Source organism: Pogona vitticeps, chromosome 2 (assembly GCF_051106095.1).
Source record: "Pogona vitticeps strain Pit_001003342236 chromosome 2, PviZW2.1, whole genome shotgun sequence".
Lineage (NCBI taxonomy): Eukaryota > Metazoa > Chordata > Lepidosauria > Squamata > Agamidae > Pogona > Pogona vitticeps.
Window position 1 is genome coordinate 98,800,611 of NC_135784.1, and position 16,509 is coordinate 98,817,119.

Genomic DNA, 16,509 nt, shown 5'->3' on the forward strand with positions numbered 1-16,509 from the left:
AAAAGATGCAATTTTCAGAACTTCCAGGAATTAACACAAAGGACAGAATATTTAAATATACACACAAGGGCTTAATAAATTAATTGTTAAGAGAAGGGTCATTCCAGTCTCCTTCAAACCCCATTGCCTTGGTTTCTCAAAGAACAGGGATTTCTTTCTGTGAGAAGAATTTTCCTAAATGTTTTAAAATACATGCATAGAGTATGCATACATACATGTATAGATGCTAGAATACAGAGCCAGACTGTTTCAGTTGCATGACACTCCTGCATTTAAGCTTTCCATTTGGAGATAAGACAGCAGCACAATTAGCCATTCAGAGCAGGGCAGAAAGAAAATGATCATCTGCTCAAGAGGTTCTGCCCTACACAGAAAGCCCATATTCTACTCCCAGGCAAAACTCATAATTTGACTTCAGCAACCTGTTTTTAACCAGTGTACCCCCCAAATTTATTATCCAGTACTGCTGAACTGTAGATTGCCATGTTACTGCTCCTGTTACAGATCAACACAGGAGCAAATGTATTCCCTAAAGGAAAGGGATTGATCAATGACTGCCTGTCAACCTTTTGTCTATAGAGATGGAAAAAGGGAATTGATTCTGCTTCCTTGAGGGGTAACCTGATACAAGTGCTTCTCAATCTGATCTAAAGCCTACAACCTCCATCTGGGAGTTTTAAGTCTAACTACACAGATCCAATAGCAATAGAAAGATTTGTTTTCAACTTTTCTGTTTAAATCTAGTCAAAGTACTACATACATTATTTGTCCTGTCTGGGTTACTGCACTGTGTCTCTTCACTGGAGCTACTTTTGAAGAGTCTTTAGAAACACAGCTGGCCTGGAATACACCAGCAAGAATGTTAGCGGAAGCACCTACTTTTTGTGCCCTCACAAAGCCTCCAGTCTTTGTTTCCCTCACTGCCACCAGTGGATTACCTCTATCCACAATATAAAAGACGTCTGTCCAAACACTTGTCTGGTAAATGCAAACAGAACTTATTTATTGAGGTGTAGCAAAGTTAATAATAATCACAGATGTTCTTCAGTTGTTCGTTGTACACAAGCAATTCCTTCACAGGTCTCTCTATACATACTTTCTTCTTGCCATATAATTAATTACCACCTTCTCTATCTATTTATCTCAACAAGCTTAGCTCCTTCTCTCTCTGTCTCTGGCTAACTCTCACTGACTCTTCCTCTCAGGTTCTGCCTTTTAACCTCTCTCTCAGCTCTGCCTCTCCACCACATTTGCCTAGTACATGAATAATACATGACTTATTTTGGATAACAAGGGGTGAACGCTACAGCGGGCATTAATCCATGGTAAAAAGTTGAGTTGTCTATCAACAGAATTATGGACCTGTTTCAAATTCTGCTACTTATTTAATCCTTTTAGCTGTTAGTTGAATTAGGCAGGAGTAGCTAGAGAAGATAGTGAGACACCTAATGTCCATTATACCCCAGCTACATTAATTGACCCTGATTTCAAATAGTAGGCAATGTCAACATTAATGGTAGTTTTAAGAAGAAAGTCATCTGGGATGCCAAAAAAAGTATGTCAATGGCTCTTGCATAGTAGAGTGAACAAGCCCGAATACAGTAAAGCATGCCTATAAACCCTCTTACAAGCAATAGAGGTTGCAAAATATGACCCAGTCTATAGTTTGATAGAGGATAATATAATATGAAGGTCTAAATCCCTATATATTCTCTAATCCCTTTGTAAAGGTGGGAAAAGGCTGGTACAAGGAAGGTTAGCAGAATATTATGCTGTATGAAGGAATTGGATGATAGAGAACCATCTAACAAAAAAGAGCTGCTTTAGTCACTTGTGGCTTGAAGGGACAGAAAATAGCTTATGCGGGATATCACCCTTCTAACCCACCTAAGAGGGCGCTATGTGCACTGTACTCAAGGTAAGCATAGCTGAAATTTCCACTTCAACACACACTGTTATTTCTTGGGGATGGAAGAGTCCCAACCTCCTCTGATTTGGCCATCCTATTCTGAACTGTAATCAGAGCTTAAGTAGTTTCACCCATACTGTTTATATATTTATATATAAATAAACCTCAGTGAATGAAATAAAGAAAAGCTTCCAGTGCCCTCTTTCCACCACTCCTCAGATTTTTTTTAAAGAAATAGTTTTTGCCTCCTAGGCTTATTTTCCTTGATGAATACGTAAGAGCTACACCAACAATAGACAAATTTTGTTCCTATTTTCAAGCAAGAGAGTTGATAATTGGATTAATTTGTTTACAGTGATTTAATTAAATCTGTGAAACAACAATGTGCATACTCGTAGGCACAATAATTGTACTTATGTGTACCTTCCAATCATTGAAAAGGGCTGTTAGTCACTGAGGAAGTATTTGGTAATTTAAGATTACCCTTATTTTCATTTTCTGATTAGTGAAGAACAGTCATTGTCATGTTCAGGTAATTGCTTTATTAACTAGCTTAATTACACATCCTGTAGAAGTGGCAGCTATGTAGTTATTCTACTTAATGTGCTGCTGAAGAAAAAGTGCTAACCATTTGCCTACTTTTTTGTTTTCTTTTTGAACTGCCAGAATTCTTGTTGGCTTAATTCAATCTGATTTATGAAGTATAGGGTGGAAATTCTATGAGTAGTTTGTTGGAGCAAGGTTAAATTCTGTCTAAATAAGTTTTGTACGGCCATGGTTCTTTCAACATACAGAAAAAGACTATAACATCAGATTCACGCCATGAATGAAAGCCGCGTGGAGGTGGGCAGAGTGCAGAATGGTCGCATGCAAACTCCATACTGACCTTTATATACAAGGGGGCAGGCCAAAAGCCACAAGACCTGCCCTCTTATGTGACTTTTCAGGCTACAATAAACCACAGATACTGAATCCATGGATATGGGGAGACTCCTGTAGTACCACTGAATACTGATGACATCAGAAAAGGACTGGCAAAGAAGCAATAAATTGCATTTCTCTGGATGGTGCAACCTTTGTCATGCTAGACTTGTAAATGAAGGGAATTGCTGCTGTTATTTTGAATAACATATTAATGTTGGAATTTTGGTGACTGACACAAGTCATTTAGAAATCGGAGGAGGATTTCTATGACATTTCATATTTTCTCTGCAACTTACATTTGAACCAATAAGCAAGTTCTAAAATCATTATAAGTAATCTGGCCTTTCTCACCAGATTACTCATAAACCTGTTCAAACCCACCCATAAGCTCAAAAATAGGTTGTAGAAAAAAATGACATGTCATAGAAATCCTCCTGCTACTTACAAACATTTATTCCAGATTTCCAAATGTGAACAATTCAATAAAATTATTGTATGTATTCTGAAATAATAAAGTTTCTATGATCCAAATTGGCTACTAGCACCAGAATCATTTTTTAATTTTTAAACACCAGACTGTGAAGTGCTTTATTATTTTCATGATATAAAGTATCTGAAATCCAATCAGGAGTCAAAAAGTGCTTGTCTGGGAGTGCACAGTAAGGCTGAATGTTTTTTTGTGGTTTTTTTTTTGGTCAGTATTAATCTCTAACAACAATAGCAAAAAACCCACAATGGTAAAGATGTCACTATCTTTTTATTACCTGAGAATGACTAAGGTGAATGTACTGGGATGCAACCAGCATTATTGACAAGAGGGTTACTTGCAGTCATCCAGACACCATGTGTTTAAGGAAGGAAGAACACAACAGCAGTTCAGAAACACTGCTCTTCTTCTGTCCAGCGTGTTTCGAGAGGCTGCTGAAGTTCAAGTAGTATGAAAAATTGTAAATTTTGTAGTGGTTGCTAAGATCCCATCTACTGCAATAAATCTGGCAGCACAGCGAGCGTCATGAGAGTGCTTGGAACACAAACACTGTGACCACTTATTAGAGAAGGTTGCCCTGCTGTGGACAGCCAAAATAACAGGAAAGCTGATAACCATCCGACAGTGGATCTGGTTATCATAAGCCTACTCCGTTCTGTAATGCACTGACATTCCAGTTTAGAAAAAGGAAACAATATTATTCCCCTTTTAAGAATAAGTAGCACAGAAGGTAATGGAATACATCTAAATACCATGTCTGAAAACCATGTTCTTGCTTTTTTTCTCTCCTTTAATAATCCACTATTTATTTTAATGGGGCTTCATAAAAGGAAAATACCCTTGAAAAAGAGCAGCCCTAAATCACTGGCCAAGTTTCCAGAAACACAAAACAAAATCCCAGTTTACATCCCCTCTGGACGTTTGCTCCTTTTCTCTCTGCTAGTCGGGCACAGCTTTCTCATCTCCAGATTACCTTTTTATTTTGCAGTTTCATCTCTTAGCTGAAAGAGTCACCCACCAAAGGCCATCTGTGAAGTCACGGCTAAGCAGGGTACTAAACCGACATATTCTGGGTCCAAACCACCCACTAGACCTACACTGAGGTTTTTCATCTGCTTCCCCCACCTTCTGCTGGGAGAAAATCCAGTTGCTTAACTGGGACGTGGGGGTGGGGGTGTACATGTACAAAACCCAAGGTCCTTTATTAGTCCTTATCGCAAGGTACATTATCAGTGCTCTGCATAAATAAAGGCTCCCTGTTTTCCTGTATGATTGGAAATGCTTCACCAATGTGTAGGGACTCTCCTGCTGTGTTCATGGAGGATTTCTTGGTTTAACATAAAATGAAAAGGGAAAATCCATAATATACATGGAAAGCCACGTACAAGGCACCAGGACCCCAAAACCCGACTATGTTTGGATGGGATCAATTTCTGTTGATGTATATGGAATTTAGATAGTTCTGCCCAATTTTTCCATGTTTGTTTGTTTGTTTGTAATGGCAGAATGAAAATCCAAAGATACCACATGCCACAAGAATCTCTTGCAAAGGGGTATGAATTATGCAGGAGATGATCTGGAAGGAACAAGCAGTTCTCCTGAAAGCACAAGCCTTAATATGCTGACAGAAGAAATAGATGAAATATCTCCATTTAACTACAGATTCTGGAAACCTACAAATGGAAATGGGAAATCTTGTTATATTACAGACGATAATAATGATGATTTTTTAAAAAGCCTAATAGATTTTATGATAGAGTCCACATTTCAGGATGCTAATACAAATATTCAGTTCTTCTCATAAGTCTGGCCTCACCCGGGCAACTATTTTCTGCATTTCACATTTAGGGGGAAGATGCACTTATGATACTACACTTTTCTCACCATCCTGTCAGACACAGCATTTCTCTAGGGTTAGAATTCAAAACAGTGATAATCCATAAATGCCACTTCTCCTGCTCTGAATTTTGTCAAGCTCATTAAGGCCCTTGTTCACTGAAGCTTACAACATTCCCTGAAATCCTGGACAGGCACTAACATTACCTGATAATTACTTAAAGTCATCAACATTTTATTTGCTAGGTCATTAAATCCTGACCTTTAGTTTGTTGTTTGAAACAATTTAGATTGCATGGGAGCTGAAACCTTGTATGAAGTCAAACAGCTGAAATAAATGCCAAGCCCATAAAGCTGGCAGTGCTGAGAACCCTGTGGATAACATTACAGGGGTTGGGAGAAATTACCCTGCAATACACTTAAGAGGCTTTACATTTCTCCTCAGAGGATGGCCTTAATGTACCGTTTGCTAATAGAAAGCACATTTGTTTTCAAAACAGCAAATGGCTTTATCAAAGTATGATAGTTTGTGCAGAACTTAAAGTATAAAATGGCAGAGCTGGAAAACAACAAAACATGTGTATGCACAGAGCTTCTTGGTAACTAACTCTAAATGTGTATGGGTTATGCATGAGAGGGCCTGAAAAAAGAGCCAGGAGACTCAATACCCCATGCAAAATGACAGGGTCTTGTTTCTGACTTCAGCTAGGGTCTCTCAGAACCTCCAATGTGAAGGCAGATAACAATCTTCCTGACACTCCAGCAGTTCTGACCTAGAGATGAATTCTAAGCTGGGAGTTTGTCTGTTGACCTTAACTTTTACGAGACACTGCTTCAAAAGTTCAGTAGGATATGGGAGAACTCTTGTGGTCCTTTTGAGGTCATCCTTGGAGCTGGGAAAGAGCCGGCGTGGTTATCCTCACAGTCTGGAAACCAGCCTTCCAAGTGGCTTCAAAGCACACCATAGCTGCTAAGGCACCCCCTTCTCCATTGATCTGAGCTCACAAATAGGTCTGGCGCTTGACCTTCTCACATTATATTTCTAAAATATTTGGAGTTTCTCAGGAATACAGTGCAACTGCCCTCTCTCCATGGTTGAGATGAAGGATAGAACTTGTGTTGTTCACCAGAGGAGACAGTTGATTTGCTGTGATAGAACTGCCAATCCCTGTATATTTGTTCTGATTTTGGTGCCAATTTCTTAATTGTTCATATCTCTCCACAATATCCTACTCAGGGTAATATTTATTATTTGATATTTCTCAAATAATTATTTGAGTTATTGGGAGTTTTTTTTTCCCAGCGAATTTTCCTTTCTCATGATGTGCCCAAAGTATGACAGCCTCAGTTTCTCCTCCAGAGAAAGTTCGGGCTTGATTTGGTCCAGGACCCACTTGTTTGCTTTTCTGGCAGTCCGGGGTATCTGCAAAAGCTCTCTCCCAGCACCACATTTCAACTGAATCAATTATTTTCCTGTCAACTTTCTTTACTGTCCAGGTTTCGCATCCATGCATGGAGAAACACAACAGTGTGGATGATCTTGGTCTTGGTCTTACATCTGATGATCTTTTCTAATCTATCCATTGATGCCCTTCCAAGTCTCAGTCTTCTTCTGATTTCTTGGCTGCAGTCTTCATTTGAATTGATGATTGGACAAAGGTATACAAAATCTCTAACAGTATCTGTTTCTTCATTGTCAATGCTAAAGTTGTGCAGTTCTTCTGTAGCCATGATTTCTGTCTTCCTAATATTCAACTGCAGTATTGCTTTAATACAGTACTTTCTTCTTTCACTTTTAATAAAAGTTGTTTCAAGTCATTGCTGCTTTCTGCCATCTACATATTTCACATTTTTGATATTTCTTCCACCAATTTTACTCCTCCTTCATCTGACATCATAGCTTTCACGTATAAGAATGAAAAAGTGCTGGTCTCCCCTCTGTTTGAAAGAAAATGTTTAAAGAAAAATTTTCTTTTGAAAAGCAAGTAACTGAAGCCAAAAATTTTAACATTAGCTAAGCCAAAGTGAAGAACCCGATAACCATTTGAATCATTTACAGCAATATGCCATTATAGAGAAGCACGCTCACAATTGGCCACTTCCCTGCTATCTAAAGGTCAAAAGCATCTTGTGTTTAGTATTTAAGACTGAGACAGCTGTTGTGGAATTGCTATTCATTACGTTAGGAGAAACCTCAACTTGAATTTCAAGGAAGTGTGCTACAAAGATATAACAAAGAAAAAATAAGTAGTGTTGACAACATAATTCTGAAAAGCCAAGGAAATTGTGTTGTGCCAACATGAGAATAATAATTGCTGGAAAATTATTTGCATTCTCTCGGCCATTGGTTCCCAACCTTGGGTAACCCAGGTGTTCTTGGATTGCAACTCCCAGAAGCCTTCACCACCAGCTGTGCTGACCAGGGTTTCTGGGAGTTGTAGTCCAAGAACATCTCAATTACCCAGGGCTGGGAACCATTGCTGTAGACAATAATGACCAGTGAAGAAGAATGTTTCTTTACAGAAGTTATGATGATCACGGGGTATTAAAATAGAATTCATTCATCATTAAGATAATACAAATGCCCTATGCAGATGCCTATATAGCAGAGTTGGGAGTGCATCTATTTGCCCAGCTTCAGCCCTCATATGATCACTCAACCTTCTCCAAAGAGCCTATTATATACAATCTCTTGTGTGCAATTTCCACCCTGCATTATAGCAGAGTACAGATTAGACAGATAGAACCTATACATTTATTAATGCTTATATTGATGATGTTCATAAGAAACCACAAAAAAGTTTGAAAGTGAAAAATTTTAAAAAAGAAAATCAAAATTGAAGCAATACCATTAAAACCCCTAAAGATTAGATAATTCCAGAGCTGTTGTTGTGATGTGCTGTTGAGTTGCTTCCAACCCATGGCAACACTATTAATGAGTGACCCCCAAAATGTCCTGTCCTCAACAGCCTTGCTGAGCTCCTGTAAACTCAAGACTGTGGCTTCCTTTATGGACACAATCTGTCTCATATTTAGTCTTCCTCTTTTTCCTGTTGACTTCCTCTTTTTCTTGAATTATTGTCTTTTCCAGTGAGTCTTCTCTTCTCATGATGTGTCCAAAGTGTGAAAGCCTCAGTTTTTATAATTGTTTACTTTTAGGGAGTGTTCGGGTTTGATTTGATTTTGGACTCACTTGTTTGCTTCTCTTGTGATCTGTAAAGTTCTCCTCTAGCATCCTGTTTCAAACAAATCAATTTTTTTCCCTGGTCAGCTTTCTCCATTGTCCAGCTTGTATGGCCGTATTATGTAATTCTTGGCCTTGGTCTTGATTGTCTTTTCTAATTTCTTCATAGCTGACCTTCCATGTTTGTTGTTTTCTTATTTCTTGCCTACAGTCTTCATTTTTCCATTTGAAGTGATGATTGAACCAAGGTATACAAAATCTTTAACTATCCAAATAGCAGTGAAAGAATCACAACCATAAGCAGGTCAGTAAATAGAAGACTTGCATAAATAGCTTTGTCAACACAAAACCCTGAAATCTAAGATTCTTCTAAAACCTGTTTCAAAGTTTTATAACTGTTCTTCAGTGTCCTGCAGTTCAAATCCTGCATATTTCAGTGCCCCCTCAAATGGTGCAACTGGGGTTCCTAGTGAACACCAAAAAATTCATCATTGTCCTTTCCACTCCAAAAATATACCAGGCTTTCACAATACTTTCCCATTGTTCTGCCACATAAATCCTGTTTTGCACTGCTCCACAAATTTGGCAAAACTGGGAAACCCACTGTGGTGCCACAGAACTACTCAAAATGGATACTGAGGAATTTTGCAATCATTTCACAGTGACACTCCTGTGTAAACACCTTCCAAAATAGTGAAATTGGTATACCCAGTGTGGAAGCCTACTGAGACCTTCAAGACCAACATTTTTATTATGCTGTTTGTAACTCGAAATGTTCGTAAGTGGAGACGTTCGTAAGTTGAGGTACCACTGTATAAAGCAGCAGTGAAGCTGGAAAGAGGAAAGAGAGATGCAAAGAGATGCAAATAAAATAAATTGGACATTAATTGGACATTTAATTATACTTCAAGGAAGGAAGTTCGGTATTACTTTGTCATTAGAAACTTAAGAATCTTTCTCTTAAAACCATCATTAGCTAAAACTCTGGGACACTAAACTTGTTTATGTTACTTGTAACAGCTATCTAAAGCACTGGCAAAAAGCCTAGAACAATGACCTTGAACACTCTATGGTGATTTGGAATTCCTTTTTGTTTTTGAGGACTGAACTGAAGTACAGATAAATTAACTCTAGAAAACCTAATCCAGCCAAAGTGGAACTTTTAAACTGTATCCTGAGTTCTGAACTTGACTAGAGCACAGGCCGAAACAGAATTAATACTAGAATGGATTGCCTCTGGGACTGGATTACAAAAGACATTAGGCTATGAATAGAAACATCAAGTGAACAATTTGGTGAGCAGGTGTCCTTGAGCCTTTAGGTGGGGAAAACCCTCTATGTCTGAGACTGGATTCAAGGTTAACCCCAAAGATGATCAATCTATTAAAGTGGACCTATGGAAGCAAGTAGTGATGGAATTGGACTGATTACTTTAAGCATCTGGACAACTTTCATTTGGAATACAATTATTTGATATCCAGGACATAACGCTGCAATAGGAAATATTTTGGGATGAAACAAAATCTACTCTTCAAGCAATTCTAGAAATAGTGAGATCCCACAATGAAGAGGCAAAATCAATCAAAGAGCATTTAAGGAAGGACTATAATCAACAGGAGATAGGGAATAATGAGCAAGGAAATGAGGGGGTGGTGGATGATGTATGCCGATCAAAGGAGGGACTGGAGGAAATCAGAGGAGAAAATCTAGGAGATCTAATTCTAACCCTGGAGCCGAGGAGAATTTTAGGTGTGCTGAGGGAAGATGAGAGGGAATCAGCTGATTTAATTAAAAATAGCTTGGAAGATCTATTAGAGATAGATCAAGTGTATAAATGTTCTCAGATGGTACAAGGGATGGCAGAATTTTTAGAGAACTAGAAATAAGAATTGGGAAAAGACAAACAAGAGAATGAGTTACTTAGAAAGATGAAAAGAGAAAAAAAATTAAAGTGGCCTGCAGTGTTGAAAGAATGTACTGTATATACCTAACTTCTGGAATTGGGCATATCCTATATATTAGAAAAGGCAATTAAACTGAAATAAGGAATCACTAATCAGGGTAAAGGCATAACATGGTTGTTCTTAAGGTAAATTGAAGCTAGATATAAGGATGAGGTAAAACAAATAGTATTTAATGAATGTACATTAGATATGATATTGATATAGATATGATAGAAAATGTGGAGATAGAAATGGGTAAACAATTATATAATGAAAATATGTATAAAATGCTTTAGATAACATCTATTATGTGTTAGGAACCTATTAGAGTAAACATGGTCTAGAGGGGCGGGGTAAAAATCCAATAAATAAATAAATACATAAAATAAATAAATAAAGATTATTTTTGGTATAAAATACAATGTTGGTCAGTTAAATCACCTCAAAATTATATAGATTTGAAATCAGAATTACTTTTATTAGGTATGTTATCAAAAGATTTTGAGAACATTGTATATTATGCCAACAATATTATGACAGTAGTCAATATTGTACACTAAAATACACACATGAAAGTTTAAAAAATGTATAGATTTTGAAGGGACAAGTAAGAAGGCACCAAGATGCAAAAAACCAAATAATTATAAGCAACCCATGTAACATGATGTTTAACAAGCACGAATTGAATGTAGATAATATTGAAAAATTAATTAAATGTTTAGATAATAATAATAAAAAAGAAGATATAGATTTTTTGAGCCAATCCCAGTTTGTTTTATCTAAGCATATTCTAAGAGGCTAAGAATAGAATGGAAGAGAAAGATAATCACAAGGGAATGAAAAAATTATCTGAGGAAGAAAACACAAAAAAGCAATCAGGGACAGGGAACTTGGGCAATGAACACATGTCTAAAATAAGAAAATATTTCACAGCCCTAATACTATTTTTTCCCATGGTGGAGATATTACAGATTGAATCTGTGATTCTATGCAGAGAACGTGCTGTGCCACTAAGCTACAGTTCAGATAGGAATATTTGGTTCTTTTAGCCTACTAAGTAAGAATAAAATTTTTTAAACATTTCTCCTCACTGGATGAAATTGCTTTTTTCCCCCTGAGAAAATAATATGATCACTAGTTATAAAGAGACAGCAATTTCTTCTTCTGGATAAAAAGAATTAGGTTTTGTACAGAAACCTTGCCTTTTTGCATGCGAGTTTGCCTTGGGTTTTTGTACAAAACCCTTGTATTGTATAAAGAGGGCTTTGTTTCTTTCTTTTTGCACAAACTACTGTGCAAAGTATTCACGAAGGCTTTCACGGCCGGGATCTAATGGTTGTTGTGGGTTTTTCAGGCTTCTTGGCCATGTTCTGAAGGAAAAACCGCCTTCAGAACACGGCCAAGAAGCCCGAAAAACCCACAACAACTACTGTGCAAAGGTTTTTGGTGCAAATCACAATGATTCTCTTTCACACCAAGTACACATTTTTGGGGGTGTTGCCAAGACTGGTGCTGGCAACCCAACCCCGTATTACCCATTGTTTTCTCCTCACCTGGTCAGAGGGCAAGGTATTTGTGTAAAAAAGGAGTAGTGACTGAGGGTGGGCCATCCATTTCACAAGAGGAAAAGGAACTGTTAACAGATGAGATGGACAAAAAACAAAGAAAACAAAAACAAAAACAGGAAGTGCGTTTTTAAACAGAATGCAAGTGGAAAACCTGGGATAGGAACAGCCAGTTCGGGATGCTGTTTGGGAGTGGGGGATGAGGGAAATAAAAAGGGAGGAGAAGAACTGATGTGTGTGGTAGATGACTGCTGGGCTGAGGAGAAGAAGGATACTGGAAAAGAAGAGTGGATAGAGATTATAAAAGAAGGCCCCTGGACAGGGGGCCTTTGACAGTACCTAGGGAGATGGCTGAAAGAGAGTTGAGGGAAAGACAATTTCCTAAGCCTCCATACTGGGGAGAGATGGTGGAGAGGGAGGCACCAAAACAAGCAAGCAAGCAAAGGTTTCAATGAGAAGCCAACATAACAAAGAGACAAAAAGATGTCTGAATTCCAGTAATCCAATTCCCACTTAAAGTCCAAAAAGATACCAGGAAGAAGGTATGGGAACCCAATGTTGGCTATGTGTTTCACCCTTACGTTCCTACGAGCTTGTGTCTAACCTCCCCACTCCTGTTATTAATGACATATTGCTAACATTTAGCTATTTGGGTGAATCTGTTGTTAAAGAAAAAGATAATGTAAGGACTTATGGAAGGCTAAAGAGGAGCTATTGGACTTGACTTTTGTTAAAGGAGAAAGAGAACCATTATCTGTTGTTTCAAATAAACCCGTTAAAGTAAAAATGGAGTTCTTGCCTGTTGATAATAATGAAGACTCTAATAAAAAAAATGGCGGGAGCTGGTATGAACCTCAGAATGTGTTGCATTTTCATGCAAATTAAGCAAAACAGAACAAAATGAAAACAATGTAGATAACACAGCTTGGCCAAAATTGTAAGGGTTATTGTTCTGTTGCATTTACTTTTAATGATCAGAAGCGTTTTGTGTCTCTTTTAGCCATCAGTTGTTGTTCCTTGCTTGCTCCATGTGTGTGACTTGTTTCTGAAAGGGAACAAGTTTCTGTGGTTTTGACCACAGTCTGCACAAGTTATGGAGATTTTAGTGAGAAAAAATAGCATTTCTGTCTTCCCCCTGCCTGGAGGCAAGGAATCTTGAGGACCTTGAAAATTCTTCCTACATTTCCCTTACAGCCTAAATTGGAGAGAATTTAGCAACTCTTTAAATATCTCTCTCTAACATATACTCAAGATAAATAACAATTATAATGTTAATATGAGATACAAGGTTAAATGTACTTAAATGGTCTTCTAGCATTATGGAACACAAAAGCATACATACAGACAGACACAGCAGCTTGTCAGACACAGAACAGCTTGTATGTAGCTGCTGTCTGCCGTGAACAACAACTAGGAAAACCAGGCTTTTAATGTACCTATTTTGTATACCTATGTTCAGCCACAAAACATACATTTAAAGATGACATTCCTGAAATGAACTGAGAGAGGAGAGCTGGAAGGCCCATTCAGTGACACCTAGAGTTCTATCAAATATTCTTTGAAAGATACAAAACACTTGGAATGGAGAGGGAATCTTTATGTGTTGTGTTATGTGCACATGCACGTTCATTTTAAAGTTCTGACTGTTTCCCTTGTGAGATATTTCCTAATATTCCTTGAAATGTGTTTGTGTCCATAACAGGATCATCACTACCTTCCCTCATTTTCCTGGCTCTAGTTTTCTCATGCAAAACCATAAAATGATCAGAGAGGTGGGAGAAGAGAGGGTAGGCAGAGGTGGGACCAGAGGAAAGAAGGAAAGAAAAGGGGCTGTACGCTGAAATGCTGCATACATTGAAATGAATATGAATTATGACTTAACGAATCAACGTTCAGCCCCTGTGTAAGCACTGAGTGTGATATCAGATGTAATACAGGCTATGAATAAAACTTCAGCAAAACTGGAATGTTCCAGTTCAACTCTCCAATATAGTTACACACTTTCTCACCAAACAGACTGTCTCCCTTTTAATTACATGACTGCCAAAAACATTCCAGTTATGCCAACCAATTAACAGTCAACTGTTGATTCACCATTCTGCCATTGATCAGCCAACACACTAGCACTCAGCCAATACATATATGTATATGCAAACATTCATGACCATTCATCATACAAACCCATTATTAATATTATTTACACATGTATTTGTATAACTGTCTAGGATGGGGAAAACAGCCACACCCTTGTTTCCTAATACAAATAATTAAATAGAGAAAAGATCAAGAGTTATGGTGTGACTTGATGGCCTGAATTGGTTTTCAGTGTGCTAAATAGGGTCAATTAGAGATGTGGCATGTCATTTGGGCCAGTCCTTGTATCCACGTGCAAAGATTGGGTGGCTTGGGGGCAGGAAACAATGCCGCATTCCAAACAACTCTATTTGGCCCTTCCTCCATTTAAAAGGAAAGAAAAAAAATATCAAAAACCACTCTTCATCCTCTCCTGTCTTCTCCTTCATGAAAGAGTGGGAGAAATTTTTCAATTTTTCAATTTCTTCCCCTAAGTGGCACAGTGCATCAGCACTGCCTTACATTTGATTATTTCTTTAAAAAAATAAAACCCTTTGCTTCCTCTCTCCCCTCGTCTGTGTAGTGAGGGGTAAGAGAAAGCTTTTATTTTCTTAGACCTGAGATCCTTTCAGTGGCAATGCCATGGAATAATCCTGTGATCTTCTACATGCAAAGCTTGTGTTTTAGTTGTTCTTCTAATCCAGCGTGTGGGGGATTCCATTTTGGGGGCACTGATGGCCAAAGGAAAAGACTGAGGAGCTTCGAATGGGGGGTTGGTTTAGAAATTTTTGCACTGAGAGTTTTGACTCTTCATCCATTTTTTCATGAGGTCAGGTTGGTTTTTTACAAAGGAACGTGCTCAAATAAAGCCCTCATGAATAGGGCAAGTCACACATTAAAATGAGTGAACAAATTAATGGCCCACCACAGGACACTGTAAGAACAGGTCATGGAAATGTTAACTCTATTTAACAAGTGAGATGTCAGCGCCTGAACTAAACATGACTTAAAAGGCAATTTAATTTTACCAAATCAATAGCTAAGATATTAGCAATCTAGGTGTACTAAAATATACACTAGGGTATCTATTATTAGAGAGGAACATTTTTGAGTCTTAATTATTCCTTTGGTGAACTGTTTTATGCGACCTAAACAACACTAACGTTGTCAATCAAGTTACGTTATTTCTGAATCATATTTTCCTAATAAAATCAAATGTTACACTTCCTACTAAGACCTTTACTTTCTAACAACCAGGTAATGACTGACAGAAATGCAGTGTAACATAATTCATTTTGATGCGTTTTGCTATATCATAAAGGATATAGAGAGCAATATAATGCCAAAGGTTCACACAACAGGTGCCTTCAATCAATGGTTTTTGTGATTTCTCAGCATTCTAAATATAAGTGCAACATTATACCCACTGTGCACTCAATTTGATAGTTTTACACTGTTTTGAAATATTTTGGAAAATGTAGATCCCTTTTACTTTTCCATTTTGACAATGTCCTAGAACAACCATTTTCAACCTCTCTTTTTTGGCCACGACCATAAACACAATAAGAAAGAAATACAGGCCGAATCCAGTTTGTGTAAGTTGCATAACGGACTTTGTAATGTGGTGTGTGAAGAACTGTTTCCAGTCTGTGGTCTCCTCCAAATGCGCCAGGGCTCTCCAGGGGTCATGTACCCCCCCATTGAAAATGGCTGCACCGGAGACTACAAAAGCAGCCCAAAATACTACACACCCAAAGGACAGAACTCTCTTGAACCTACTGACATTTTCATATTTCAAAATATATGCAAGGGCATCACTAGGAAAATAAAACTTTTACCTCACAATCCTCAGCTCAATAATTTGATCAAACAGCTTGCTCTGGAATGATAAATTTCTAGGCTTGAGTTTCTTATGGTACTTTTATGGACACCTCTTCAGTACTTTAGAGGGGTTTTTAGTATTACATGCAGTTACCTTGGTTGTGTAAGTATGCCCATCGGAGCCACAGATGGGGCTGGAATGCGTCGGAGGGCACGGCTTGCATTTTACTAAATGAGCAGGTCCCATCCAGTGTCTCTGAGGAAGATTCCCTTTCTTTTGTCGAAGGCTGGAAAAGATGGGAGAGGGGGAGAGACATGCTACTAAAAAAGATTCTTGCATGATCAACCTCTGCAAATAATATTGTGCAGCTAATTGTATCCATTGCAAATATACAGTGGGGTCTTGACTTGAGAACTTAATCCGTATTGGAAGGCGGTTCTCAAGTCAAAAGGTTCGCAGGTCAAATCTGCATTTCCCATAGGAATGCATTGAAAACCATCTGATCCGTATCTGCTCTTTTCCGTCCATAAAAACTAATGGGAAGCTGCTATTCCGCCTTCGACCACTAGAGGGGGATATTTTGTTTCTTTTTTTCTTAGGTCAAGAAAGATTCAGGGAAGGCAGGGAAAATACAGTCCAGGCAGTACCAGGCAGTCTGAAGACTCCCAATCCACTCTCTAAATGCTGGGAGGAGTGAGGAAGCAGACAGGCACCCTTTTCACTGGCCAACAGTTAACTGAAAGTTCAAATTTTGCACTTTCCCTGC

At 38.1% G+C, this 16,509-nt stretch overlaps 1 protein-coding gene across 2 annotated transcripts in view; it reads right to left on the reverse strand.

Moving 5' to 3' along the window:
* SPOCK1 (SPARC (osteonectin), cwcv and kazal like domains proteoglycan 1) overlaps positions 1-16,509 on the reverse strand; it is a 646,684-nt gene that overhangs the window by 206,423 nt on the left and 423,752 nt on the right. For both annotated transcript variants that reach the window (XM_072990125.2, XM_020782675.3), the window contains exon 5: positions 15,897-16,029. In XM_072990125.2, coding sequence (XP_072846226.2) covers positions 15,897-16,029 — 133 coding nt within the window. The remainder of the gene's footprint in view (positions 1-15,896; positions 16,030-16,509) is intronic.